The sequence below is a fragment of the Lagenorhynchus albirostris genome, chromosome 20 (assembly GCF_949774975.1).
Source record: "Lagenorhynchus albirostris chromosome 20, mLagAlb1.1, whole genome shotgun sequence".
NCBI lineage: Eukaryota > Metazoa > Chordata > Mammalia > Artiodactyla > Delphinidae > Lagenorhynchus > Lagenorhynchus albirostris.
The window spans coordinates 13,008,594-13,033,405 of record NC_083114.1 but is presented as its reverse complement, the minus strand read 5'-3'; the positions used below and the strand labels follow the sequence as shown (position 1 = coordinate 13,033,405).

The window sequence follows — 24,812 nt, the reverse complement described above, 5'->3', positions numbered from 1 at the left end:
GCTGGAGCCAATTTTTCCCCCTTGGAACTCACAGCTGCAGCCAGAGCTAAAGCTACCCACAGGCTGGGCCTTAGTGTCCTGAATGGGGAGGGGCTGGACTCACGGGGTCCCTGGAATTGAGATCCTACACCCTGGGGGTCCAGAGAACCTGAGGGAATGGGATAGTGCAGCCTGGACTCTTATCAAGCTGATGGGGTGTTCCTTGGACCCATGCTGGCCACATTCCTGTCCAAAGCTGTGATTGTCCTAAGAGCATCAGTTGGTGGTCTGAGGGGCAGAGCACTGACCCCTTCTGGTCCTCCCCTTGGCTGCTCATTCCCAGCCTGCCCATTCAGCTCTCCTCTCTGGGCAGTCTCCCAGGCAGAGCCTGTGCCTGGCTGCTTGTTTTTCACTTCTCCCTGCACCTTAATTAGGAGTTTCCAAGCAGGGAGGGCCTCCAGGGGAGCCCGAGGCCACAGAGCGCCTTAAAGGGCCAGCTGCGCTCACATAGAGAGCAGAGAGGAAGATGGTGCCAGAGGGCTGCGTGGGCAAACGGTCCTGGGGGACGATTCCTCTATGGGGCAGACCTTGCTGAAAGTCAGTCCTGCAGGTACTCTGCTCTTCCAAATGTCAAGGCTGTCTCACTGGCTACCCTGTCTTCTCTTTGAGATTCCAGAAGCTTATGCCACTGATCAGGAGAGAGGCTTCCTAGGCCTGAGGGGCAGCCTAGGCAGGGCAAACGTTGGCCAGAATCCCGAAGGTTTAGGCAGTCGAGTCCTTAGACTTCCCCACTCCCCCAGGAAAGCACCTTCAGGCTGGGGGCCTTCCCCTGGTAGCAGTTTATCACAGGTGAACCTTCCACACTGTCGGTTCTAAAGGTGTAAGGGCAACCCAGCGCTCCGGAAACCGGCACCAAGACTCAACTTGGAACTGGCTCGGTGGGTGCCGAGTTCTGTCCTGTCCGAGCAATGAGGTCCTCTGAGGCAGGGAATGCGGCCCCACCCATAGGCATCCAGGTCTTATCAGGAGGGGAGAGAATGAGGGGAGCTGAAGGAGGACCCTGTGGTGGCCCCATTTACAAGACTCCGCCCGCAGAACTGGGTAGGGAGTCGGCAAATAAGAGGGCGCTTGTCGGGGAGAACCAGGTTCAAGCTGCCCGGACGGGGAGGAGGGGACAGGGTCGCTGGGAGAACGCAACCGCTGTGGCCGGGGACCACTAGGGACTCCCGAGAATGTCGACCTTCCCGGCTGACCTGGGGGCCCACTCTAGCCCCACCCCTATCTTTCTCCTTCACGGTCCCCGCCCCGCAAATCCCCGCCCCTCGCTGGCCGATCGGCGATCGATCGCACTGTCTGCGCTCTCCTCGTTCTTCTAGCGCTGTCTTTTTGGTCCCAACGTGGGCAGCTGGTGATGGCGGCGCTGGTTGCGGCCGAGGCCACAGAGTCCGGCAGCCGAAACGGCCCGGGCAGAGGTGGGTGCTGTAAGGCTGCGGCCTCCGGACCTCGCATCTCGGGGTAGGGCCCCCAAGTCAGGGACAGGATCCTTTAATGGCGGAGGCGCGTTTCTCCTCCAGACCCGGAAGGCCTTGCCGTCGCTCGCTCTGGGCGGCTGTCGCTGGAGCCCAGGACGACAGGTCTTTGTTTTGCAGCCTTAGGGCACGATCGGGAGCAGCCCCTCCTAGGAGCTTGTAGTCCTCAAGCCGGAAACGCTACCCGCCCTGCCTTGGCGGGCAGACAGATACCTGAAGACTCACGGATAAGACGTACCCGACGGGGAGGGAAGGAGCCAGGCGCGTTGCCCCGGGCATTCCACAAGTGTGCCTTCGGGGAATGCTTCAGGAAAGATGCACAAGGCGTCATTCACCTGGCACTTATTGAGCGCCCGCTCAATGCCAGGCCTGTGCTAGGTGCAGGGACTGGACTGCAGCCCTGCCCTTAGGGATCTCACAGTCTACCGAGGAATGCTGACGTTAACAGAAGGTTACTGCCAAATGATAAAGGAGGAAGCGCCTACTGGCCCTTGGGACAAATCGAGCTGCTACGACTAGCAGCTCCCACACCCCAACAGCCACAAGGGACTTGGGCCTCTGCCAGAGGAGCTTCTGAGAGGGGCGGGCCCAGAGACGCAGGCTTTTGAAACATCTGTTTCCTGGCCTTTGAAACATCTGAACAAGTACCATAGCAGTGGTAACATTCAAATCTGGACTTAGGGTCCCAAGCCTGCCATTCTAGTTCTCCACTGCACCATCACCACCACCACCCATGCATCAGCCCCCCCCCCCCACACACACACAGAGGCTGAAGGGTCAGGTCTGGCAGGATTCCTGGCAGAAAATAGTACAGGCTCAATAAATATTCGCTGAATAAATTCATTTCTCTCCTTGTCACATTCCCAAACTGTCTGGTGCCTAAAGGGAGACCAGGGTTGGGCTAAACTGAATTGTGGGGAGTAGGATGCAGATGAAGGGCTGCAGCCTTCCTAAAGGGCTACAATGTTTCTTCTCCTTTAATCAGGGGTTTGTACTTATTTGTGTACCTGCATTTGCCGCCACTAGACTACTAGCCCCTAAAGGGCAAGGTCACTTTTCTGTCCTTACCTGTTTGCCCACAGTCCTGACTAGAGTGTATGTATTCTTTCCATCCTTCCTGGGGTGGGAAGTGGGGTAGAATGATGGAACTGGGGAGTTTGTTAAGTCAGTTAAATGTATGGTGTTTATTTCCCTTTTGAATGAGGAGAGGGGAAGAGTGCAGGAATTAACCAGCGTAGACATAGTCAGTGGGACTCAAGTAAGGAAGGCAGTCTTTTAAATGAGTACTTACAACAGTTTGCTTATAGATCTCATATCTAGGATCTCAGAACTTCAAGGTGTTCTCAGGGGCTGGGGGGAGAGGGACATTTTCCCAGACAGGTTGGGCTGGCTGGACTCTTGGCGTTTTCTCAGGATTGTTCTCTATCAAGGAGCGGTTGTGTGGACTTGTTTTTCATTTGCCTCTCAGTTGAGTCCCCTGGTGTCAGCTTACTCTCCTGAGGTAAGAGCTGAGCCACACACTCTAGTCCTTGATTCCCAATAATCTCATAACGTGGAAATTAATTATACAGATTTCCTCCTAGCTTAATGGGTTGTCCTTCCAGCTTCAGGATGAACTCAGTGGGGAAGAAGGCTGGGCCAATCCCCTTGGCATCTAGGATCGGGGCCTTAAACTTGGGTGGTGTTAACAGCTCACTCAGATCTGGCTGTGGTTTAGGCCAGGCACCAACCAACTCAGGCGTTGCATTCATCCTAGGTCGAGCCCCTCGGGGCCGCTTGGCCAATCAGATACCTGCTGAGATACTGAACAATCCCCAGCTGCAGGCAGCCATTCAAGTCCTGCCTTCCAACTATAACTTTGAGATTCCCAAGACCATCTGGAGGATCCAACAGGCCCAGGCCAAGAAGGGTGAGCCCGTAAGCTTTGAGCGGGGGTGGGGGAGGAGAGGTTGCCCGGCTGAGCCAGGGGCAGTGTCCCCATCCCAGTCTCTTCCCTCCCAGTCTCTTCCCAGCCCTCTGCTCATGTCTCTGCTCTGTCTTGCAGTGGCCTTACAAATGCCTGAAGGCCTCCTCCTCTTCGCCTGTACCATTGTGGATATCTTGGAAAGGTGAGCCTTGGGCCGCTGACGAAGCGGAACCAAGACCTTCCCCACGTCCATTGCAGCTCTGCCTGTTGGCGTCATCTTCTCTTTCTGGACCTCTGCCTTACCGTGTTCCTTCCCACAGCCATACACACACCAAGGGAAAAACCCCAGACTAAACGCCTAGCCTGCTGCAATCCCTGCTTGTCTCTATACATCTCCCCTTCCCTAAAAGAAATTGGGAGGGAGAAATGAGTCAACTCCAGTATCTTCAAAGGTGGGCCCACAGCAGGTGGTGGAGCCTGAGGAAGAAGCTGAGAGTCCTCAGAGTTGACCCTGCAGTGGGCTGGGTGGTCAGCGTGGGGGTCTGGCTTGGGGGAAACTTTTTCTCTGGCGCATTTGCAGGAGTGAGGCAAGAGGGGCTTGGCAGAGGGAGAAGCGCATAGGAGATGGTATTCAGTTCCTCTGCCTCCCTCATCTAAGTTTCTTCAGTACAATGAGCCATCCTTGGGAGGGGGGTGAGTGCTCAGCCATCTGCAACCAGCACAGGAACAGGGAGGGCGAAAGAAGAAAGGGGAGGTCACCTCGTGATGGGAACCTCCCACTTCCCTGCTGCCGCCCTACCCCCACCCTGCAGCCACAGACTCACTTCCCTGCTCCCACCCTCTTGCCCCTTGGGGATGCTCTCTGGGGCTCGAGCCAATTTGCATACATTTTAATCTATAAAAAATTAAGTGCTCTGGCTGACTCAGAGGCCTGGGCTGCATTCTAAGGAGCTGAATTATCTGCTTCTGTGCACAGCCTGATTTGGGGAGGTGGGGGAGCTGCCTGGCAGCAGCTCAGCTTTTCGCACCACACCCCCAGGAGAGGAATGGGGAGACCCCCTGACACTGAGCCAGACTCCATGCCCCAGGGGTGGGTCTCAGGGAAGAGCTAATCCTCTGGCCCCATTCCTGTGGTGAGTTCAGGGAGAGTGGGGTCTTCCCCAGCCACCCCGTCCCCCAGTGATTCAGGCCTGGCAGCAGATCCCATGGCAGTGTGCTGGCCAGAGCCCACTCTTCCTGACACATGAGGTGTGTGGGTGGCGCCATGTGCTGCGGAGGAGCTGTCCACGGGTCCCCCCATCCCGGGCACAGAGGGCCCTGACTAAAGGTGGGGAGGTAGCAGGGGGTCTGGGCGACGGGGAGGCTGTGTGTATCCACACACGCGTGCCCACGCACGTCACGGTGCCAGGGTGTGGGAATGGGTGTCTTCGCCCCTGTGTGCATGCTCACTGTTCTGGGTGGGAGGAGTTGGGGCGGCAGAGGTCTGTGTTTGACCCCCTGTATGCCAGGCTGAGGGTTGGGGGTCCCTCTTGCAGTCTGAGCCTGGGCAGAGGAACAGGGATGCTACAGAGTCCGTCCTCATACAGCTACGGTTCCAGGAGCTGCTGCCAGGCCTGGGGGAGGTAGCAGCTGGGCCCCTCCTACTCTGTTGGCAGAAGTGGCAGCTGCCAACCCAGGGGATTGGGAGAGGTAGGGAGGGTGGAGCTGGGCCCTGAGATACCTCCACAGTTAGGTTCTCCGCTACCTCCTTGTGTCACTGTCCCATTGTTCCCCACCCCGACAGGTTCACGGAGGCCGAAGTGATGGTGATGGGTGATGTGACCTACGGGGCTTGCTGTGTGGATGACTTTACCGCAAGGGCCCTGGGAGCTGACTTCCTGGTGCACTATGGCCACAGCTGCCTGGGTACGGCAGACCAGGACACCCAGACCCTGGCAGGGAGGTGGGACTGCACGCTCATCTCCATCACAGTGCCTTGTCCTGCTTGTATGCACAAGGTCCCTCCCAGTTTCTGGGATGGCCTTGGCCTTCCTGCACTGCAGGTGGAGCTTTCCTTTGGATTTGGTTGCCTTGGAAACCATGCTGCTGTCCCAGATGCGGGTGTTTGAAAGGCTGTTGGTGGTAGAGCAGGCTGGGCCCCCAGCCGAATGACAGAGATGGAGCTTCTAAAAGACCTGTGACAACACCCTCCCCACCTCCCCCAACCCCTCCCTCTAACCCTCAGGCTAAAGCCACTGGTCCTGGCTACTCAGAAACCTTGGCCTGGGCCAGGCCCTCTGCCCCTCCTGCCTTCCAGAACAGTCTCCTGAACTCTTCCCTCCTCCCAGTTCCCATGGACACCTCGGCCCAAGACTTCCGGGTGCTGTATGTCTTTGTGGACATCCGGATAGACACTACCCACCTACTGGACTCTATCCGCCTCACCTTTCCCCCAGCCAGTGCCCTTGCGCTGGTCAGCACCATTCAGTTTGTGTCAACTTTGCAGGTAAGTGGGCAGACAGTGGCCAGTCTCCAGGCTCTTCCTGGATCCCCACGGCAGGTGCTCCAGGCTGGTCCTATGGCCCTGCCTCTCCTTCCCCATGCACTTGCTTCCCTTCCCTCATTATCCCTACAGGCAGCTGCCCAAGAGCTGAAAGCTGAGTATCGTGTGAGTGTCCCACAGTGCAAGCCCCTGTCCCCTGGGGAGATCCTGGGCTGCACGTCCCCCCGTCTACCCAAGGAGGTGGAGGCTGTTGTGTAAGTGAAAAATGGGGTGCCAGTCATAGAGACACAAGAAACGTACTGTAGGAGGGAGCTCAGGTTCATCATCCAGGAAAGGAAACTGAGTCTAAAGCTCCTTAGCCGTTCGCTCAAGGTCACCTTGCAAGGTGGGGACCAAATAGGGTTTCAGGTTTCCTGTCTCCCTCTCCAGCGCTCTGTCCAACATCCAGAAGGCTGTGCCCAGGGTGGAGCGGGAATCAGGGCCTGATGGGGGACGAGGGTGGGCTAGAAGTGGTGGGAACATAATTGGAGAAGATGGATGGGCACGCCCAGGCTGCAGCCCCATTAATTTAGCATCCGGACAGCCAACAAGCGGGAGCAGCATGTCTCCTGCCGCCTAATTATTTTAGGTAATGGAAATGCTTAATGTTGTGTGAACGCAGCCAGCCCCAGAGCCGACAGCTCCCCCGGCTAAGCCTGGGGAGGGGAGCCCCATTCCCAGCTAATGGCAGGGCAGGAGGGAGGGGCGCTCCCCTGACTCAGCCCCACCTGCACCCACACAGGACATCCCTGCCCCTAGCAGGCCCACACCAGGGCCTTCCCCAGCCCAGACCTGGTAGCCCTGCTCCCTGAGGGGCATTCCCCCTGTGCCTGTGCCTGCATAACTCTGAGCCCGTAGATGCCCGCCCCCGGGGGCGCCATGGTGTGTGTTGGAAGGAGGGACACTCTGAGTGTTGGCCATTCATCAAAATTTGGTGTGATCTCCAAGACAGAAGGAGCTGCCGTGCAGATTGCCTTCCATGCTCTGGCCTCTCCATGGTCTGGGAAGGTACTGTTAGGGACAGCATCTCCTAGGCATGCTTGGTACAGCCTGATGGGTAAGCCTAGAATCAAGTCCCAGATATACTGCTTAATAGCTGTGTGACTTTGGGCAAGTTTCTTAATATCCCTGAACCTCACTTGTATCTTTTGTGAAATGGGGATACTGTAGGTAGCAGCTTGGAGGATTACCTGATAGGACTGAGTGAAGTCATACATGTCAGGTGTTTAGCCCAGGCCTGGTACACGGAAGGCACAAGCCCAGTAAACAGTGGCTGTTATTACAACTCAGTAACTGGACCCAAGAGCTAGTTTGGGCAGAGAGTAGCCAGTATATACCCTGAAAGCTCATTTATGGCGTAGATGACACCCTGAACACTACTTCCCACATCTGTATTGAGCTAGGTGAGGGAGAATCTGTCCCTCCACCTCCAAGTTAGGATCTAGATCTAGAGCCTTACCATGGTCTTGGCTGTCCCTTTACTGTTCCCCCAGAAGGTCGGGGTGGGGAGAGGTGCAGTTCTTAGATTCTGCACTACATAGCTAGAGGGGCCTTAATGGTCATCCAATTCAAACTTATTTTACATGTGAAAAAACCAGGACGTCTTCCCTGGTGGCGCAGTGGTTAAGAATCTGCCTGCCAATGCAGGGGACACGGGTTCCATCCCTGGTCCAGGAAGATCCCACATGCGGCGGAGCAACCAAGCCCGTGCGCCGCAACTACTGAAGCCCACGTGCCTAGAGCCTGCGAGCCACAACAAGAGAAGCCATCTCTATGAGAAGCCCGTGCACCACAACGAAGAGTAGACCCCATTCACCGCAACTAGAGAAAGCCGGCACGCAGCAACGAAGACCCAATACAGCCAAAACAAAAACAAAAAACAGGGCGGGTGGGGTAGGGTGAGGGGGGCGGTGTGTGTGAAATGATGCTTTGTCCCAGTTCACATACGCAGTCAGCAGCATAGCCAAGAACTCAGTCCTGTGGACCTCCGAGCCAGTGCCTGCTTCTTCTGGTGCCCCACCCCACACTTACTGTCCCCTTTCTCCCCGCTGCAGATATCTTGGAGATGGCCGCTTCCATCTGGAGTCTGTCATGATTGCCAACCCCGATGTCCCCGCTTACCGGTATGGGCTGAGCTGGGCTGACCAGCTGGGAAGGGGGTGGGGTTCCCTGCCACTGTAACCCTCGATCAGCCCAAACTTCCTCATCCCTTGGCCACTTAACAGCCCCCGGCCCTGAGGATCTGAGGCACTTGGGTTCTGAATCTCGGTATCAGGAGAAGGGTTGCTGCTGCACAGCACCTGCCCATCCCCTGGAGTCACACCTGGATCCTAGACCCCTCTCCCACTCTTGCCTGCTCGAGTTGCGGAACTGATCTTCCCAACGACAGTCTCTGCTCTTGCCTCTGTTCTTACTTGCCTGCGTGGAGACTGAGGGTTCAGGAGACCAAGGGGCCGAGTCGGGGAGCTGTGTATATAGCACAGATCCTGTAAGTGGCTGTCACTGTGACCATGACAGCTTCTTTTCCAGATACGACCCGTACAGCAAAGTCCTCTCCAGAGAGCAGTATGACTGCCAGCGCATGCAGGCCAACCGCCAAGAAGCCATAGCCGCTGCCCGCTCAGCTAAATCCTGGGGTCTCATCCTGGGCACTTTGGGCCGCCAGGGCAGTCCCAAGATTCTGGAGGTCCGAGGGCTCGGGATGGCCTCTGGAAAAGAGGACTAACTGGGAACGGAGCTGGGAAAATCAGTAGCCTAAGGGGTTTAGCTTTGGCTGCTTGATCGTGGGGACCCCAGCTCTGCCTCCCTCTCCCAACAGCACCTGGAATCTCGGCTCCGGGCCTTGGGACTTCCCTTCGTGAGGCTGCTGCTCTCTGAGATCTTCCCCAGCAAGCTTCGCCTTCTTCCTGAGGTGGATGTGTATGTTTGCCCACCTTTCCTGTCTAGCTATGACTGGCTAAAAAAGCTTAGAATCTGGGTCCTGCCCAGCACCTATCGAAGGCTGGAGTCGGTGCTTCCATGATCATGAAATGTCAGCGTTTACAGAGCCCTCGTCCAGCAGGGACTGCCTTTGGCTGTGGGTCTTCCCTACCTTGTCTGGCTTGGGGGCTCACAGGCAGCGGCAGCATCGCAGTCATTCTGCGTGAGATGAGTTGGAGGGGGGGTTGGCACCTGCACTGTACCAGGCACTAAATTTGATTCTGGAGATACTATTGCAAATGAGCTGCCCAGGCCCTCCCTTCAGAAAGCTCACAGTCAGTGGAGGAAACAGGAGAAAACAAGCAACACCATAGTGTTATTCTTTTTTTTTTTTAATAAATTTATTTATTTTTGGCTGCGTTGGGTCTTCGTTGCTAGGCGTGGGCTTTTTCTAGTCGCGGCGAGCGGGGGCTACTCTTCGTTGCAGTGCGGTGGCTTCTCGTGGAGCACAGGCTCTAGGCACGCAGGCTTCAGTAGTTGTGGCTCGCGGGCGCTAGCTAGAGTGCAGGCTTAGTAATTGTGGCGCACAGGCTTAGCCGCTCCGCAGCATGTGGGATCTTCCTGGACCAGGGCTCGAATCCGTGTCCCCTGCATTGGCAGGCGGATTCTTAGCCACTGTGCCACCAGGGAAGTCCCCATAGTGTTATTCTAAACAGCAGTAGGTGACAGTCTTTAGTAAGCATGCATTGGCTGTTTTGGGGACACAGCCATGTTCTTCAGCATGCTGCCCAGGAACGGGGCCCGCCCCCCTTGGATCTGACGTGACTTCCCCTCCCAGGTGGGTGCAGGTGGCATGTCCACGCCTCTCCATTGACTGGGGCACAGCCTTCCCCAAGCCGCTGCTCACACCCTATGAGGTAACACCACGTTTTGAAAATCCCTGGGAGAGAGTGGGCTTTGCTCCTAGTTCTGTGGGTGGGTGGGCAGCACTTAGTTACAGCTGAGCCACTTCCTAGCTGTGTGGCCTTGGAAGTCCCTTCACCTCTCTGAACCTCACATTTCCTCTCTGTGCTATAGGGATATAGTAGGACCTTCGTAGGCCGTCGTGAGGGCAGAATTAAATAATCCTGCGTAGAAAAATGTTGGCAGATGTTACTGTCCGGTGTTTCTCCTCTAGGCGGCAGTGGCCCTGAGAGACATTTCCTGGCAGCAGCCCTACCCTATGGACTTCTACGCTGGCAGCTCCTTGGGGCCGTGGACGGTGAACCACGGGCGGGATCGGCTGCTCCAGCACCCGGGCCGGCCGGCGCTGGCGAAGGTAGGAAGGAACCTCAAGGAGGGCGGAGAGGCTTGGGCGCGGCCAGACATTGGCCGCCTCCTTGGTGACGCGAGCCGAGCCCGCCGCCCTGCGGCCGCTACGGGAAATGCGTGTCAGCGGGGTGGGGAACGTCGCGGAAGCGAGACCGTGACCAAAGTCGGCCACCTCAGGTTCAGGAGAGGCCCGCGCGCCCCTTTCCAGCCGTGGCTTGCGACGCTTGCAGCTGCAGAGACGAGGAGGTCGCGCCGCTCGCTCCCTGAAACGCTCCTTGGTTCCAGGTATCAGCCCCAGCTCTGGCCGGGCCGCACCCTCTCTCCGTTGTCATGGCAACGTCCTCTCTCTCTCTCTCTCTCTCTCTCTCTCTCTCTCTCTCTCTGAGGCCCGCCTCCAGGGTGGTGCCGGCATTGGGTCACGCCTCCTTATGTTTAACTTCCGCTCGGGGAAAGACCACGTCCGTTCCCTCTGGCGCTTGCCTAGAATTATGGCTGCGTCTCCGCGTCTGCGCGTCTTGTGTTTGGCCGGTTTTCGGCAGAGCGAGCGGGGCTTCCGCGAGAAGACGGGAGCGCTGCGGAAGGCGCTGCGGGGTCGCGCAGAGCTCGTGTGCCTCAGCGGCCCGCACCCGGTCGCGGACGCAGCGGGCCCTGAGGGCGCCGGGCCAGACCCCGGTGAGATGAGCCCTGCCCGGAAATGCGCTCAGTCTTCTCTGTCTTGCCTCGTCCCCGTAACGCCTGCCTGCACACAGCCACCCTGTCCCTCCCCTCATTCCTGCCACCCTCCCACCTCATTCTGCCTATGCCCTCCATCCCTCCCACCCCAGCCCCTCGCTCAAATTCCAGCCTGGCCCTCCCAGACTTCCACCTTGTCTCTTCTCCAGGTCAGTCTGTTCCCCGCCTCATTTTCCCCAGACTTTCTTCTCTCCTAAGCCTCCTCTCTTTCCCTCACTCCCTTTCTCATTTCTCTCCCCCTGTATTTCCCCTTGTCCTAACTCTGAACTCTCCCCCTCATCGCTGTAGGGCCCTGCCCTCCGGAGGAGCAACCTCGAGGCTGGTGGTTTTCCAAACAGGAGGCAGACGTTTTCTCGGCACTGGAAGAGCCCACGGTGTGCAGAGGTCTGGAGGAAGCCCTGGGAACGGTGGCACAGGCACTGAGCAAGCTTGGGCCTTTCGATGGGATCCTTGGTTTCAGCCAGGGGGCCGCGCTAGCAGCCCTTGTGTGTGCCCTTGGCCAAGCCGGCGATCCCCGCTTCCCATTGCCCCGGTTTATCATCCTGGTATCTGGTTTCTGTCCCCGGGGCCTTGGCCTCAAGGAAGCTATCCTGCAGGGCCCCTTGTCAGTGCCTTCCCTCCATGTTTTTGGGGACACCGACCGCGTCATCCCCGCTCAGGAGAGTATGCAACTGTGTAGCCGATTCGCTGGAGCCATCGCCCTCACCCACTCTGGTGGCCACTTCATTCCGGCAGCCGCACCCCAGCGCCAGGCCTACCTCCAGTTCTTGGACCAGTTTGCAGAGTGAAAGATCAACGAATGCCTTTGCCTCTGCATTCCCTCTCCACCCCCCACCCCCTAATGGAGACACATGACCTTGATGCAGCCTCTACAATCCCTGTCCTCCCCTTCTTTCCCCTACTGTGATCTCAAGAGACAGATATCAATACTTAAGACTCAGATTATATAAGCCTAGCTCTGCACTCAAGAAAAAGAGGATTAGGCGGCCTAATGGACTTTGACCATGGCATCTGACGTTCAAATATGAAAAAGGTCAGTGGAGCCCTGGATGAGTGGAGGGTAACACAAAAAGCAGAGACTGGCAGCACCGTGACTGCCACACAATAAAGTGGTGGTTTGGATTTTCAGCATCTCTTCCCTGGTATACACAGCAAAACTCATTTTATTAAAAAAAAAAAAAAAAAGTGGATTCCTGGCCATCCATACAGCCTCCAGGGCAGCACCAAGCAGGGAGGTGTTTCCAGTTGTGAACCCCCAGGACAAGCTCATGCATATGTGCACATGGACACTTACACATTACTGGTGGAAGGCTTAAGTCCCAACCTGAAAGAAAGGAGGCCTCCCTGAAGCAGGGAAGAACTTACATCTGAGAAGTTTGGGGAAGAGATCAATTGGCAGGGCTCTGCCTGGGCCATACTGAGTTTTGGCTTCCTCCATCCTGATTCCTAAGAGTTGTGTGTGGGCCTGTCAAAACCTGGCTTCATATGTTCTCTGCTTTCTCCACCATAACAGTCTTACCCCTCCGAACTATGAGCTTGAAGGGTAGGATGGTACTAGACCTTGATGGAAGCCAAAGACAGCACAGAAGTAACCTTTTTCCAAACTTGACCCTATTTGCAGCATTTGAGATTGATGCTACTCTGTAGAGATTGCAGCCAAGGCCTAAACAGCCCATCTGGTTTGAAAGTGCTGTTTTTCCTAGACACTCTAAAGACTGCTCACTTCAGCCATTTCCCCCACTTCCAGGGCCTTCATCCCCAGCCTGCCCTGCCTCTGCAGACTCACCAGCTTGTTCCTTTTCTGGAAGATCGCAACAGGCCCTATCTGGCCCTCAAGCATGGCTGCCCCAAGTAGCTTAGTAATTGAGCAGGAATTGAGATTAGGAGATGTAGCACAAATACTCTAGCCCATCCTGAGACAACAAGACAAATAGTCTGAAATCACCGGAAATTCTGAGTTCTTCACAATGGACAGCAGCTGTCCAAGATTTTTTAAAAAGAAAGAAAAAAAAAAAAAAAACCGGGAGTTACCTGCCCAGACCGACCTAGTTTACTGAGTCTGGAACCTTTACAGCAGAAAGTGGGGCTGGGGAGAAAGTTCTCCCTTGCTACAGTCTGCTACTGCCTTGTTCTTGGTGGGGTTTTTTTGTTTTGTTTTTGGTTGTTTTAAAGGGAGATCCCTTCCTTGGCAAAAGGAGGAGACTCTGAAATGGACTGAATTACTCCTATAGACCTGTTGGCTTTGGCCCATAGAATTTTAGAAACAGTTGGGATTATGATACTTAAAAATTTTGGAATTTCACACAAATTCAGATTCCTGGCTTCTCTGGAAATAAGCAGTTCAGAATGGAAAGCAGTGAGTAGATCCGCAACTAAGGGCTCACATGCCTTCATGGCAGTCACAGCAAGGCCCCAAGCGGTGAAAATGATGCCACCTTGCATACCACGGTTGCTGCTACTTGGGATTATTGGAAGGAGTAAAGGAGAGAGGGAAAGACATTTGGGGAATGAATTTTAAGGCAGGGTTTAAAGTTGGAAGGGTGAAGTTGAAGACCAGAGCAGTGTCCGGTGAAACAGAAGTGAGGAGGTAAAAATTCCCCTGAGAATCGAAATGTCTGACCTAGGAGGAAACAGATCATGTGGTCCACTGGTTCCCAACAAGTGAGATATGTCCTCTCCCATCATGCCCTCCAGGAACAATGGGGAATCTTAAGGGGTTATTCCTCCCACCCTCCACACAGATTCCATGGACCATTTGCATCAGGATCATGGTAAACCTTGGGTTCCTGGGGCCAACTCCAGAGCTACTGGGACCCAGGAATCTGCATTTTGACAAACCATCCTGGTCATTCTCATGCAATGAAATACTTGAAAGCCACCGCCTTAGAGAGTAGAGAGTAAGTCTCTGGTAAATACGTGTAATTTTAAAAAGCCCCCCATGTGATTCTCATGCACTCCACTAGGGAGAGGGAAGAAGCTCTCCTGTTAAGAATCATTGATCTAACATTTTCAACTGAGGAAAATGAGGTCTAGAGGATAGGAAGAGGAATATAATTTATTGAGTGCTAACTATGCCAGACATTGTGCTAAGCAGAAGCTGTAGTTAGCTAGTTTAATCTCACAACTTCATAAGGTAGATACTGTTATTAACCTAATTTTACAACTGAGGAAAGAGGCACAGAGAGGCTAAGTAACTTACCCAAAGTTGGATTCAGATCCAAGAACTCCCATTCTTGACCTTTACTAGTCATTGTTTTCTCTGCTGCTTCACAGAAGATGAGCAGAGAGGCCACCACTCACTACTCTTGGACAGTATGTCCTGCGTGGGCCTCACCTTCCTAATCCATAAAATAGGTTGGCGGTGTGGTGCCCTAAGTGATTTTCAAGATACTAAAACACTCTAACATTGTACAGTCAGTCCTTTGGTTTTTTTCCCCTCCCTGTCCACCTTCAGATGGGTTCAGACTGCAAAAGACTTTGTCTCTTCTTTTCAAAACATCCCTACCATTTCTTTTTTCTACCTCTCACTCCACCTTAGTTCCTAAAGCTCTTGGGAGAGAGAGTCCCTAAGCAAAGAACCCTCAACAGCCCCAGTCGTAGAGCTTCTGCTCAGAGAAATGTTTCCCCCTCCCCTGTTCATTCTAAGTGCCCAGAGCTGGGGTCTCCCACCACCACCACCCCCTTACAAGGACACAGTAGCCTAAGAGAATACTTAAGATCGAAATAGCTTTCTGCTGTTTGCAAAGATTTTTACTTACATGATCTTATTTGGTCCTCACAACAGGCCTGCCAGAAAGGAGGGATTATTATCTCATTTTACGGAAGGCTCAGAAACAACATGGCCCCTTAACAACCAGTTGATGGTGATGCCAGGTTCGACCGCCTGCTTCCCAGTGCACTACTCCCATGTGCACACACTACAGTCTGCCCACAGATGTCCACCGGATGCCAGAATCAGGTGCATTTTAATCCAAGACCTCAGTGTCCTTGGGTGGGAAGAAGACAATGTGTGGGTGTTGATTAACTGTGAAACCAGCACCAGCTGCCTTAGAAGTAGTTTAGAAAAGGAGGGGATATGGAGAGGTAGAGAAAAATTGGATTAATGGGTGGCAGGGCTGCGTTGCATTAACCATTCCCAACACTGTCCCTTGGGAGGTCCTGAACCCAATATCCACCAGTCAGCCCGTGGGTGATGATGGTGGTGGCAGGTGACATGCAGAATGTTTTTGAAGAGGTCATTGCTTACACTTCACTGGCCCAAGAGGACTTCAGCTCCTCTGATATTTACTCCCCCTCTTTTGGGTTAATTTGAGACATTGTCTAAAACTGGAATACAGCATCTAGAGATAGACTGAGGTGAGGATGCTGGTATGTTCAGGCAACGGTTTAAGGACTGGTTAACTTTACAAGTTTTATGGCTTCCTGAGGGTTGGGGAACCCTTCTTATCCTTCAAGACCCAGAGGGAAAAAGAGAGGGAAGAGGAGTGAGGGAAGGCTGTGACTCCATCAGGACATGGGTTCAAGGTTTACCCTTTGCCCTCTGCCTACTCAGCTAGGGGTTCCTGGAAGAATGAGGTCGTGGCGCATTCAGGAAAACTTTCCTCCGTCTACCCACTTCGGTACCCAGGATGCAAATATTTTTCCAGGTCCTAGCAGCCTCCCTCCCACCAAGGAGTTAAAAAGAACACAAATCCCAGAACTACCCCTTCTCTCACAATCCCCTGGGTGCAGTACCTCGGCTAGGAGGACAGGACGGTCACTGAGGGGGACGGTCAGGCATTCTCCGCAGACCGCGCTTCTTTCTCTTTCTCTGCCTGGGTGGATGCCCGGCTCCGGAGTAGCCCGCCTCCCTGCGCCTCACCTCCCGCCACCCCCGCAGACACATGGGCTCTCGACTCGCCGCCTCCGCTTCCTCCTGCTCGGAGCCTCCCCCATCCCGGCCCCGGCTGTGCGCTGCGCGGCGCGGCGCGTGGGCGTGCTGCGGGGCGACCATGGCTGTAGACTGTTACCTCCGGTTCCCACAGTAACAATCGAAAGCCACGGTTGCCCTGGAGACGCGGGGGCGGGGCGCGCGCTGCTGACGGCACCACGGCAGCTCCAGTTTGGCTGACGTCAGGACCGCGGAGTGGGGGGACGGCGGCGGCGCGGGCGGGGGACGGCGCTCGCGGCAGGGGCCGGGCGCTGGACTCCTGGGGCTATGAGATGTGCGTGTAGGCCGGCAGCCCCTCAGTAGCCCTTGGGGACCGGGGACGGGACGGCTCGATGGCGGTGCCCGCGCCGGATCAGCACCGCGGACAGCGGCGGCGCGGGCAGCGAGCTCGGGGCTGAGGGACCCTCGGGGACAGAGGGGCCGGGGGCGCGGCAGGTGGCCGGGTCCGCGGTCCTGGGGCGGGGCCAGGCGTCGGTGGCCGTGACTGGAGACTGTTACTGAGGGCGGCCCGGGCAGTAAGCAGTCTAGAGCCAAGGTGCCGGCGCGCTGCCCGGGCAGGGTGGCTCCGTCGCCCGCAGCTGGGGGCGCTGCTGCTCTTCCTCCCCCGCGTCTCCAGGCCTTCTCTGACCCAGCGCTTGCGGACAGGCACGTGGCCCTTGACGTCAAAACCCTGTGACGTCAAAGATGTCCCTGCAGAGAGGCACTTCCGGCTGCGGGGAGGGGGAGGGCAATGGGGGCGGGGCAGTCCGGCTGAGGCCCCGCCCCCGCCTGGTCCTGAGAGGACAGCTCCTCCTGCAGAGGCGGGAAGTTGGGGGCGCTGAGGCACCAGCTCGACGGGACAGGGAGGGGGCGCCCCCGGCTGAATGAAGGGAGGGGTCCCGAGAAAGCCGCGGCCAGGGCGGCGGGTAGGTGGGCGTCTGTCTCTCGCCGGCGCCCCAGCTCAGCCGACCGGGGGTTAGCGAGGCTGAGTCACCGCTCTGCGGGGAGGAGAGGAGGGGGCGCATCTCCTGGGGCGCCGGCACCTTCGTCCCACTTTCTTGGGAGGATGGCGCAGGAGCTCCAGGAAGAGCCGCAGGGACTCTGAGGTCCGTCCTCTGATCGACGCTCCTCCGAAGTGGCTGCGTCTCCATCCGGGCGCAGGCAGGTGCTGCACAGGGTTCTGCGTACGCCTCCGGCTCCAGCAGTTGCGAGCGGACCCTCGTCCCCTCCATCCTGTCCCCAACCCCACCCCTTAGGGGCCCCTGTAACCTGCAGCCTGTCGGTCTCCTCCTTGCCCTCCAGTCCGTGTCCGTGCATCGGTCCATCTGTCGCCCGTTGGTCGGTCAGTCCCGCTTACCTGTCGGCTGTATTGCGTCCGCGCCCGCTCGCCTCCCGCAGCCGGGCTGGCGCGGCGGCTTTTATAGGCGCGCATAGTACTCGTGCGGCGGCTCATTCATGCGGCCGCGGCTCCTACACACTGACGCGCTGCCGACGTCAGCAGGGAATTTAGGAAACGGGAAGAGGGGCTATTTATAGTGGCGAGGCGGGGGGTGGGGTGGGGGGGTGGGGACCGAGGCGACGGGGAGCTGGGAGGGGGAGGAGGGCGCACGGAAGCAGGAACGGGGAGGGGGAGCCCGAGCCCCCTGTACCGATCTACAAGGGGTTAACTTTCCGGAACTGCGGGCTGGGGGCCCGCGAGAGGACAGTGCGGGGAGGGGGGAACGGGTCCATTACAGATTTATTCACTCTGGGACACCTGGGGGCGCAACCCCACCATCGCCCGGCCTTCCAAGGCCCTCACTCAGTAGCCCCCACTCCCACTCCTCAGTTCCTGCACCCGACGGCTCTGTGACGTCACAAGATGCCCCGCGGCGGCGTTATAACCAAGGCCACTGCGGTGTCGTCACCCATGGGGGGTAGGGGGCAGGAGAGGAAGCTGGACCCTCAGAGGGGCCTCTGGCAGCATCTAGAGCTGTGGTGTCAGGGACATGAGGGGAGAGGAGTGGGGGAGCCCAGGGGTCTGGAAGGCTTTGTAGGAGGAGGCTGGGCCTGGAAGGAAAGGCTCAGTGGGAGTCCAGGTACCAGACGGGAGCTGGAGACGCGAGGGAAGGCAGAAAAGTTGAGGAGGGTGGCTTGGACTCCCCAGAAATGAGCAAGAGGGTCCTCTATGGGGGAGGTGGGGGAAAGGTGGCAGGAGAAGGGAGGGAGAGGAAGAGGAAGCCTCAGCAACTGGAGGGGAGGAGGACTGGTCCACAATGCCAGTTTCAGAGCCTGACACTCAGCAAACCGCGTTTAACACCCATTTGTGGAATGAGGGACATTGGCAGCTTAGCAGAGAAGAGTCTCTGGGGGTAGGAGGGAAGAGACCACTTCCTGGACGACTTAGAGTTCCTGGAGGTCAGAATTGGCAGGAAGAGTCCATGCAATGTGAGGCAGAGTTCTCCTGGACAGGATCAGGGAAATGAATGATCCTGGCCCAACCTAGCTCCATCAGTGGGGGAGGGGAGTGTGTCCAGAGAGAGGAACTGGATTAGGGTGGGGAGGGGACAATGCCAGGCCAAAGCAGGTGGAACTAGGGTGGGAGGGAAAGGTCAAAGATTGAGGAAGAGTGAAGTCCACAGGAGGGCAGCTATGCTGGGGGCAGGTCTGTCAGACCCTCCCATACAGATGTAAGGACAGTGTGAGAATAGGGGTGGGGAAGTGGGAATCGGGGGAGACTGTTGAAGAAAAACAAAAATAGTGGGCACAGGGGACCCTAGGGTGGGTCCACAGTGGACAGACTCCACTGAACAGAGACAGGGCTGAGTGGATCCTTGTGGGGCTAGGATCTGGCCCCATCAAGGGGATAAAAGATTACAGCAGAAATGGGGTCAAAGAGGTCCTGCATACCCTTTGGGATCTGGCCTCCTAGAGTCCCCCCCACCCGCCTTTTTTTTTTTTTTGGCCCCCAGAGTTTATCCCACTGGTTCTCTTCTCCAGGAATGCCTTCCTGCCTGGGGGGAGAACTCCTGTTCATCCATCAAAGCCCTAAGATCTAAGAGCACTGCTCAGGTGTCTTCCCACCTCCCCCCAGCACTCCATACACTTTTCCACCTCAGCACACAGCACATCTCTCCGCCAAGATGTTGAGGTCCACCTTCCCTGGAGGCTGTCAGCTCATTTTCATTCTTGGAACCTCACTACTTCCTTAGCGAGGACTCTGGGGCAGGGGTGGGGGAGACGGAGAAGAGGACTGGGATAAGATGGACCCAGAACACGGAGTGGAAACAGGGTGAGGGCTCGGGAAGGAGTGGGAGTCAGAAGTACCTCTGGGGACCAGAAGCCGCCTCCTGGCCCCGAAGCCATGAAGTCCCCTGCTGAGGAAAGGGAGCCTCTGGGGGGCGCCCGAGACCTTGGTGTCTGTCAGGGACCGCGAGTGGCCGCGCCGGCAGCCCCTCAATGAGTGACTCAGCCACTACTTCTGGCGCGGGCGTGGGGGCGAAGGATGGAGCGCGGGGCGGGCGGAGGGGTGGGGGGTGGGTGGGCGGCGAGCGCGGCCCCCACCGCCCAGCGGCCCGGCGCGGTTGCTAAGCTCTCCAAGGCCTCGGAGAGACGCGATATGGGCGAACCTCATCGGTTACTATGGTAACTCTGCGCCCCAGCCTCTCGCGCTCGGCGGCTGAGGGAGGCGCAGCCAATCAGAAACTGCAGGCGTTCTTGGGGACCCACTCCCACCCCCCCCATGTGGGCGGGGGTCAGAAGGTGCGGGGAAGAGGCGGAGCGTGGGCTGCGGAGGCCCACTCAGCCACACAGGCGCTGGCTGCAGGCCTGATGTGCCGGGGCGGCTCGGGGACACTTCCGGAGTTAGCTGTGCGAACGCCCGCGCTCTAGTGCGGGGTGCCCTCCTTCCCAGAAGGGGCGTCACCTGCAAGAACCCGGCCTTCACGTGGGGTGCAGGACCTTGCGGGGCATCCCGGGCTGCAGGCCGTCCTGTGACTTTTCTCTCGGGTCCGTGGGTTTGGAGACGAGGTCGTTCAAGCGGGTCGTCCCTCAGAACGGCTCACACGGGGAATCTGGGGGCTTGGGTCGCTTCTGCGGGACCCCCAAGAGGCGCTGTCCAGCCATTCCCAGTCTCATATCCTGGGGTCCCTCCAGAGGCCTGCAAGTTCAGGGTGGGCTGTTTGGGTACCACCTCTGCCCAGCTCATGGAGGGCCCTACATGACAGTCCCCTGAGTATGCCAGAAAGCCAGATCTTGGACTCCGGAAGGGGGCAGGTGTGTGTCTGTGCAAACATGAGCGCCCGCGGGTGTCAATTCCTGGAGAGGGTCTGGGTGCAAATGGGTTTATTCTGTGCGTACCTATCCCATGTGGCTAAGTGAGGGTGGGTGTGTTGGGGGGTTACAAATGGACAGTCCCAACCAGGAATATCTAAGGAGGGTCCCCTAAGATCTTGTCTATCTTCTTCTTCCTTAGGATTTCCAAAACCTCTCTCCCACCATCTACTGTCCCGTCCTTGCGGGCAGGACTTAACTGAACTGGGGCAATGTGAGAATTTAGAAATATGTACAGGGGAGCATTCAGCTCAAAACTCCGGGCTTTGTGGGGCTCGCAAGTCCTAGGCTGGGGCCTCCAGGTGGGCACATCTGGGAGGCTGAATCTGCCAATAGGCCCCCCTCCTGAGTCCAGCTCCGCATCTGGGCGCCTCCGGCCCAGGTGCGCAGGAAGGAGGCTGTGGCTGTGTCGCGCAAAGCCCCTCACGGCCGCGAGGTGGCGCCATAGCCGCAGCAGCGCCTGCCGGCCCGGGCCGCTCCAGATAAGAGTGTGCGGAAAGCGCGGCGGGGCTGAGACGCGACCAGGACGCGGGGAGGACGGACCAGCAGGACAGACCGACCGGGGGCCCGGCGGGCGGAGGGCAGCGCAGCCACGTCCCCCCTGGATCCGCCGGCAGCCGGGCCCGGGGCTTCCGACATGCCCCCCAGGTAGGTTCTAGGGGTGGGGACCCGGAGGGACAGGGGACCCGAACAGCCCGGTCCTCGCGCGCTGGCCGCCTCGGGCGCATCCTCTGGCGCGGGCGTCCCAACGCGGCTGGCGTTCAGGGCTCCGGGTGTCGCCCCTAGAGGACTCAGGACTGCCGGGCCGCTGCTCTGCGCCGGGTTCACGGCAGGGTCAGCGGCCCGGGGCCGGCTCTGCCCGCACATGGGCTAGAGAAGCTAGGGGAAGGGAAGGGGAGCTGGCGGGCGGGGCTGGCAGGGGCGCTGCCCTCCCTGGCACAGCGCGGCGCCTGGCAGCGGGGCGGGTGGGGCGCCGACTAGGAGCTGCCACCGCCACGGGGAGGGAAGCCCGGCCGGGCTGCGGCCGCAGGTAACGGGCCGCGAGGCCCTGGGGGCCAGGCGGGGAATAGGGTCGGGCGGGCGAGCGGACGGCCGGGGAGCTCAGGGCTCGGTTCAGGCCCGGCGGCCGCCTGGCTGCCGAAATTGGGGGCCGAGAGGAAAAGCTGGGAGCCGAGGGACTGCGGCTGGTGCGCTCCTCCCGGCCTGTCTGAAGTTGGGAAACTTTTCCCCAAGTTTGGGGCGGCAGAGGTCCCGTGGAGAAGGGGCCGAGGGGAGCTGGGGAGGGAGGCGCCGGGCCCGCGAATGCAGAGCGGAGGCCGAGGCCGGGGCCGGGACGCGGGTGGGGCGCAGGCCGGGGTCAGGGCCGAAGCCGGCTGTGCGCGGTGCCCGCCCGGGGCGCTGCCCCCTCCCTCCCTTGGGAGCTGCGTGGCTCCCCCCTCCCCCCCACCTGCTTCCTGCCTCAGCCTCCTGCCCCGATATAACGCCCTCCCCGCGCCGGGCCGGCCTTCGTGCTCTGCCCGCCACGGCAGCCGCTGCCTCCGCTTCCCGCGCCACGGCCGCCGCCCGGGCCTCAACTGAGGGCCTGACAGCCCCCGGCCAGGGCGGCGCCACGGCGGGCACCGCGCTCCCCTCCTCCGGACCTCTTCCCCCAACTGGGGCAACTTCTCTCGAGGCGGGAGGCGCTTTTTTACTCGGCTCCCTTGTATCCCACTTGGGCAAACTTCTCAGCCCTGAATGACTTTTCCTGCAGCGGACATTTTCCTCAAATCGGGTAACTGTTTCCGAAAGGGTCGCTTCGCCCGAACACTTTTCTCCTCGGAAGCCCCCAGAACCCAGGCGGTGAGCCCGGCGGTATCGGGCCTGGGGGTGCAGGCCAGCCTGGCCTCCTCTCCGCCAGCCAGTCTCGGCTCCTTCTTTTGGTCCAGGCCGGCCGGCCCAGGCTCCCACTCTTGGAGGCCGCGGATCCTCCGCCAGTGCCCAGGCCGCGGTGCTCAATGCCCCTGCCCAGCTGAGGGGAAGGGGAAGTGGAGGGGAGAAGCGCCGGACTGGGTGCAGGCAGCGAGGGCTCGGTGCGGCTCTGACCCGGCTGGTGTGTGTCCCCGCAGGAGATTGTGCTGGGCAGACGATGCTGGACACGATGGAGGCGCCCGGCCACTCGAGGCAGCTGCTGCTGCAGCTCAACAACCAGCGCACCAAGGGCTTCTTGTGCGACGTGATCATCGTGGTGCAGAACGCCCTCTTCCGCGCACACAAGAACGTGCTGGCGGCCAGCAGCGCCTACCTCAAGTCCCTGGTGGTGCATGACAACCTGCTCAACCTGGACCATGACATGGTGAGCCCGGCCGTGTTCCGCCTGGTGCTGGACTTCATCTACACCGGCCGCCTGGCTGATGGCGCGGAGGCTGCGGCGGCGGCCGCCGTGGCCCCGGGGGCCGAGCCGAGCCTGGGCGCCGTGCTGGCTGCCGCCAGCTACCTGCAGATCCCCGACCTCGTGGCGCTGTGCAAGAAACGCCTCAAGCGCCACGGCAAGTACTGCCACCTGCGGGGCGGCGGCGGTGGCGGCGGCGGCTACGCACCCTACGGGAGGCCAGGCCGGGGCCTGAGGGCTGCCACGCCCGTCATCCAGGCCTGCTACTCGTCCCCGGCCGGGCCTCCGCCGCCGCCCACCGCCGAGGCGCCGTCGGGCCCCGAGGCCGCGGTGAACACGCACTGCGCCGAGCTGTACGCCTCGGGCCCCGGCCCGGCCGCCGCGCTCTGCGCCCCGGAGCGCCGCTGCTCCCCGCTCTGCGGCCTGGACCTGTCCAAGAAAAGCCCGCCGGGCTCCGCGCCTCCCGAGCGGCCGCCGGGCGAGCGCGAGCTGCCCCCGCGCCCAGACAGCCCTCCCAGCGCCGGCCCCGCAGCCTACAAGGAGCCACCGCTCGCCCTGCCGCCCCTGCCGCCGCTGCCCTTCCAGAAGCTGGAGGAGGCCGGACCGCCTCCGGACCCATTCCGCGGCGGCGGCGGCGGCGGCAGCCCGGGACCCGAGCCCCCCGGCCGCCCCGACGGGCCCAGCCTCCTCTACCGCTGGATGAAGCACGAGCCAGGCCTGGGCAGCTACGGCGACGAGCTGGGCCGCGAGCGCGGCTCCCCCAGCGAACGATGCGAGGAGCGAGGCGGGGACCCGGCCGCCTCGCCCGGGGGTCCTCCGCTCGGCCTGGCGCCGCCGCCGCGCTACCCGGGCAGCTTGGACGGGCCTGGCGCGGGCGGCGACGGCGACGACTACAAGAGCAGCAGCGAGGAGACGGGCAGCAGCGAGGACCCCAGCCCGCCCGGCGGCCACCTCGAGGGCTACCCGTGCCCGCACCTCGCCTATGGCGAGCCCGAGAGCTTCGGCGACAACCTGTACGTGTGCATCCCGTGCGGAAAGGGCTTCCCCAGCTCGGAGCAGCTGAACGCGCACGTGGAGGCGCACGTGGAGGAGGAGGAGGCGCTGTACGGCAGGGCCGAGGCGGCTGAGGTGGCTGCAGGGGCCGCCGGCCTCGGGCCCCCTTTTGGAGGCGGTGGGGACAAGGTCGCTGGGGCTCCGGGGGGCCTGGGCGAGCTGCTGCGGCCGTACCGCTGCGCGTCGTGCGACAAGAGCTACAAGGACCCGGCCACGCTGCGGCAGCACGAGAAGACGCACTGGCTGACCCGGCCCTATCCGTGCACCATCTGCGGGAAGAAGTTCACGCAGCGCGGGACCATGACGCGCCACATGCGCAGCCACCTGGGCCTCAAGCCCTTCGCTTGCGACGCGTGCGGCATGCGCTTCACGCGCCAGTACCGCCTCACCGAGCACATGCGCATCCACTCGGGCGAGAAGCCCTACGAGTGCCAGGTGTGCGGCGGCAAGTTCGCCCAGCAACGCAACCTCATCAGCCACATGAAGATGCACGCCGTGGGTGGCGCGGCCGGCGCGGCCGGGGCGCTGGCGGGGCTGGGGGGGCTCCCCGGCGTCCCCGGCCCCGATGGCAAGGGCAAGCTCGACTTCCCCGAGGGCGTCTTTGCTGTGGCGCGCCTCACGGCTGAACAGCTGAGCCTGAAGCAGCAGGACAAGGCGGCTGCGGCCGAGCTGCTGGCCCAGACCACGCACTTCCTGCACGACCCCAAGGTGGCGCTCGAGAGCCTCTACCCGTTGGCCAAGTTCACTGCGGAGCTGGGCCTCAGCCCCGACAAGGCGGCCGAGGTGCTGAGCCAGGGAGCGCACCTGGCCGCCGGCCCCGACGGCCGGACCATCGACCGTTTCTCCCCGACCTAGAGCGGTCTTGCCGCCGCGTGGCCCCGGCCCGCGCCCCTAGGCAGCGGCGGCGGGGGCCACCATCAGGCAGGCACACCGCGCCCGACGACTGTAGTAGCTGCGGCAGCGTCGCCGCAGGGGCGGCGGCCCCACCTGGCCTCACTGCTTTGTGCCTTAGCCCGGGGGTGGGGGTGGGGAGAAAACCCCGGGACGGGGGTGGGATGGGGGAAGGGAGATTTATATTTTTGATATCAGCTTTGACCAAAGGAGACCCCCGGCCCTTCTCCGCCTCTTCCTGTGGTTCGTTGGCCCCCTCCCCCGGCTCCGTGCTGCTCTTGGGGGAAGGGGTGTCACTGTTGGGGCGCTCCCAGCCCTACCTCCGGCCCTTGCGACCACACCCATTCTCACTGTGAATCTCCCCGCTGGGGTCGGAGCGTCGG

At 59.7% G+C, this 24,812-nt stretch overlaps 3 protein-coding genes across 8 annotated transcripts; all 3 read left to right on the top strand.

Annotated features, from left to right (window-relative positions):
* The first annotated feature begins 1,337 nt into the window (after positions 1-1,337).
* Positions 1,338-11,323, top strand: DPH1 (diphthamide biosynthesis 1). 2 transcript variants are annotated; one of them, XM_060135040.1, is made up of 14 exons: positions 1,390-1,451; positions 2,977-3,009; positions 3,265-3,417; positions 3,553-3,616; positions 5,198-5,319; positions 5,742-5,899; positions 6,029-6,150; positions 7,990-8,058; positions 8,465-8,621; positions 8,754-8,854; positions 9,693-9,771; positions 10,032-10,172; positions 10,343-10,450; positions 11,186-11,323. In XM_060135040.1, exons 4-13 carry the CDS (start codon positions 3,564-3,566, stop codon positions 10,430-10,432), a joined length of 1,092 nt encoding a protein of 363 aa, XP_059991023.1. In that variant the 5' UTR covers positions 1,390-1,451; positions 2,977-3,009; positions 3,265-3,417; positions 3,553-3,563; the 3' UTR covers positions 10,433-10,450; positions 11,186-11,323. The 2 variants fall into 2 exon arrangements, with proteins under 2 accessions (XP_059991022.1, XP_059991023.1); XM_060135039.1 differs by lacking the exon at positions 2,977-3,009 and having other exon boundaries at positions 1,338-1,451.
* On the top strand, positions 10,546-12,019 carry OVCA2 (OVCA2 serine hydrolase domain containing). Its single transcript, XM_060135043.1, has 2 exons — positions 10,546-10,837; positions 11,186-12,019. Exons 1-2 carry the CDS (start codon positions 10,594-10,596, stop codon positions 11,683-11,685), a joined length of 744 nt encoding a protein of 247 aa, XP_059991026.1. The 5' UTR covers positions 10,546-10,593; the 3' UTR covers positions 11,686-12,019.
* Positions 11,793-24,556, top strand: HIC1 (HIC ZBTB transcriptional repressor 1). Of its 5 annotated transcripts, none has more exons than XM_060135030.1 (5): positions 11,861-11,930; positions 13,639-13,794; positions 14,682-14,855; positions 20,500-20,765; positions 22,223-24,556. In XM_060135030.1, exons 2-5 carry the CDS (start codon positions 13,757-13,759, stop codon positions 24,391-24,393), a joined length of 2,649 nt encoding a protein of 882 aa, XP_059991013.1. In that variant the 5' UTR covers positions 11,861-11,930; positions 13,639-13,756; the 3' UTR covers positions 24,394-24,556. The 5 variants fall into 5 exon arrangements, with proteins under 5 accessions (XP_059991015.1, XP_059991013.1, XP_059991014.1 ...); XM_060135031.1 differs by having other exon boundaries at positions 20,260-20,765; XM_060135032.1 differs by lacking the exon at positions 13,639-13,794 and having other exon boundaries at positions 11,793-11,930.
* Positions 24,557-24,812: the final 256 nt, after the last annotated feature.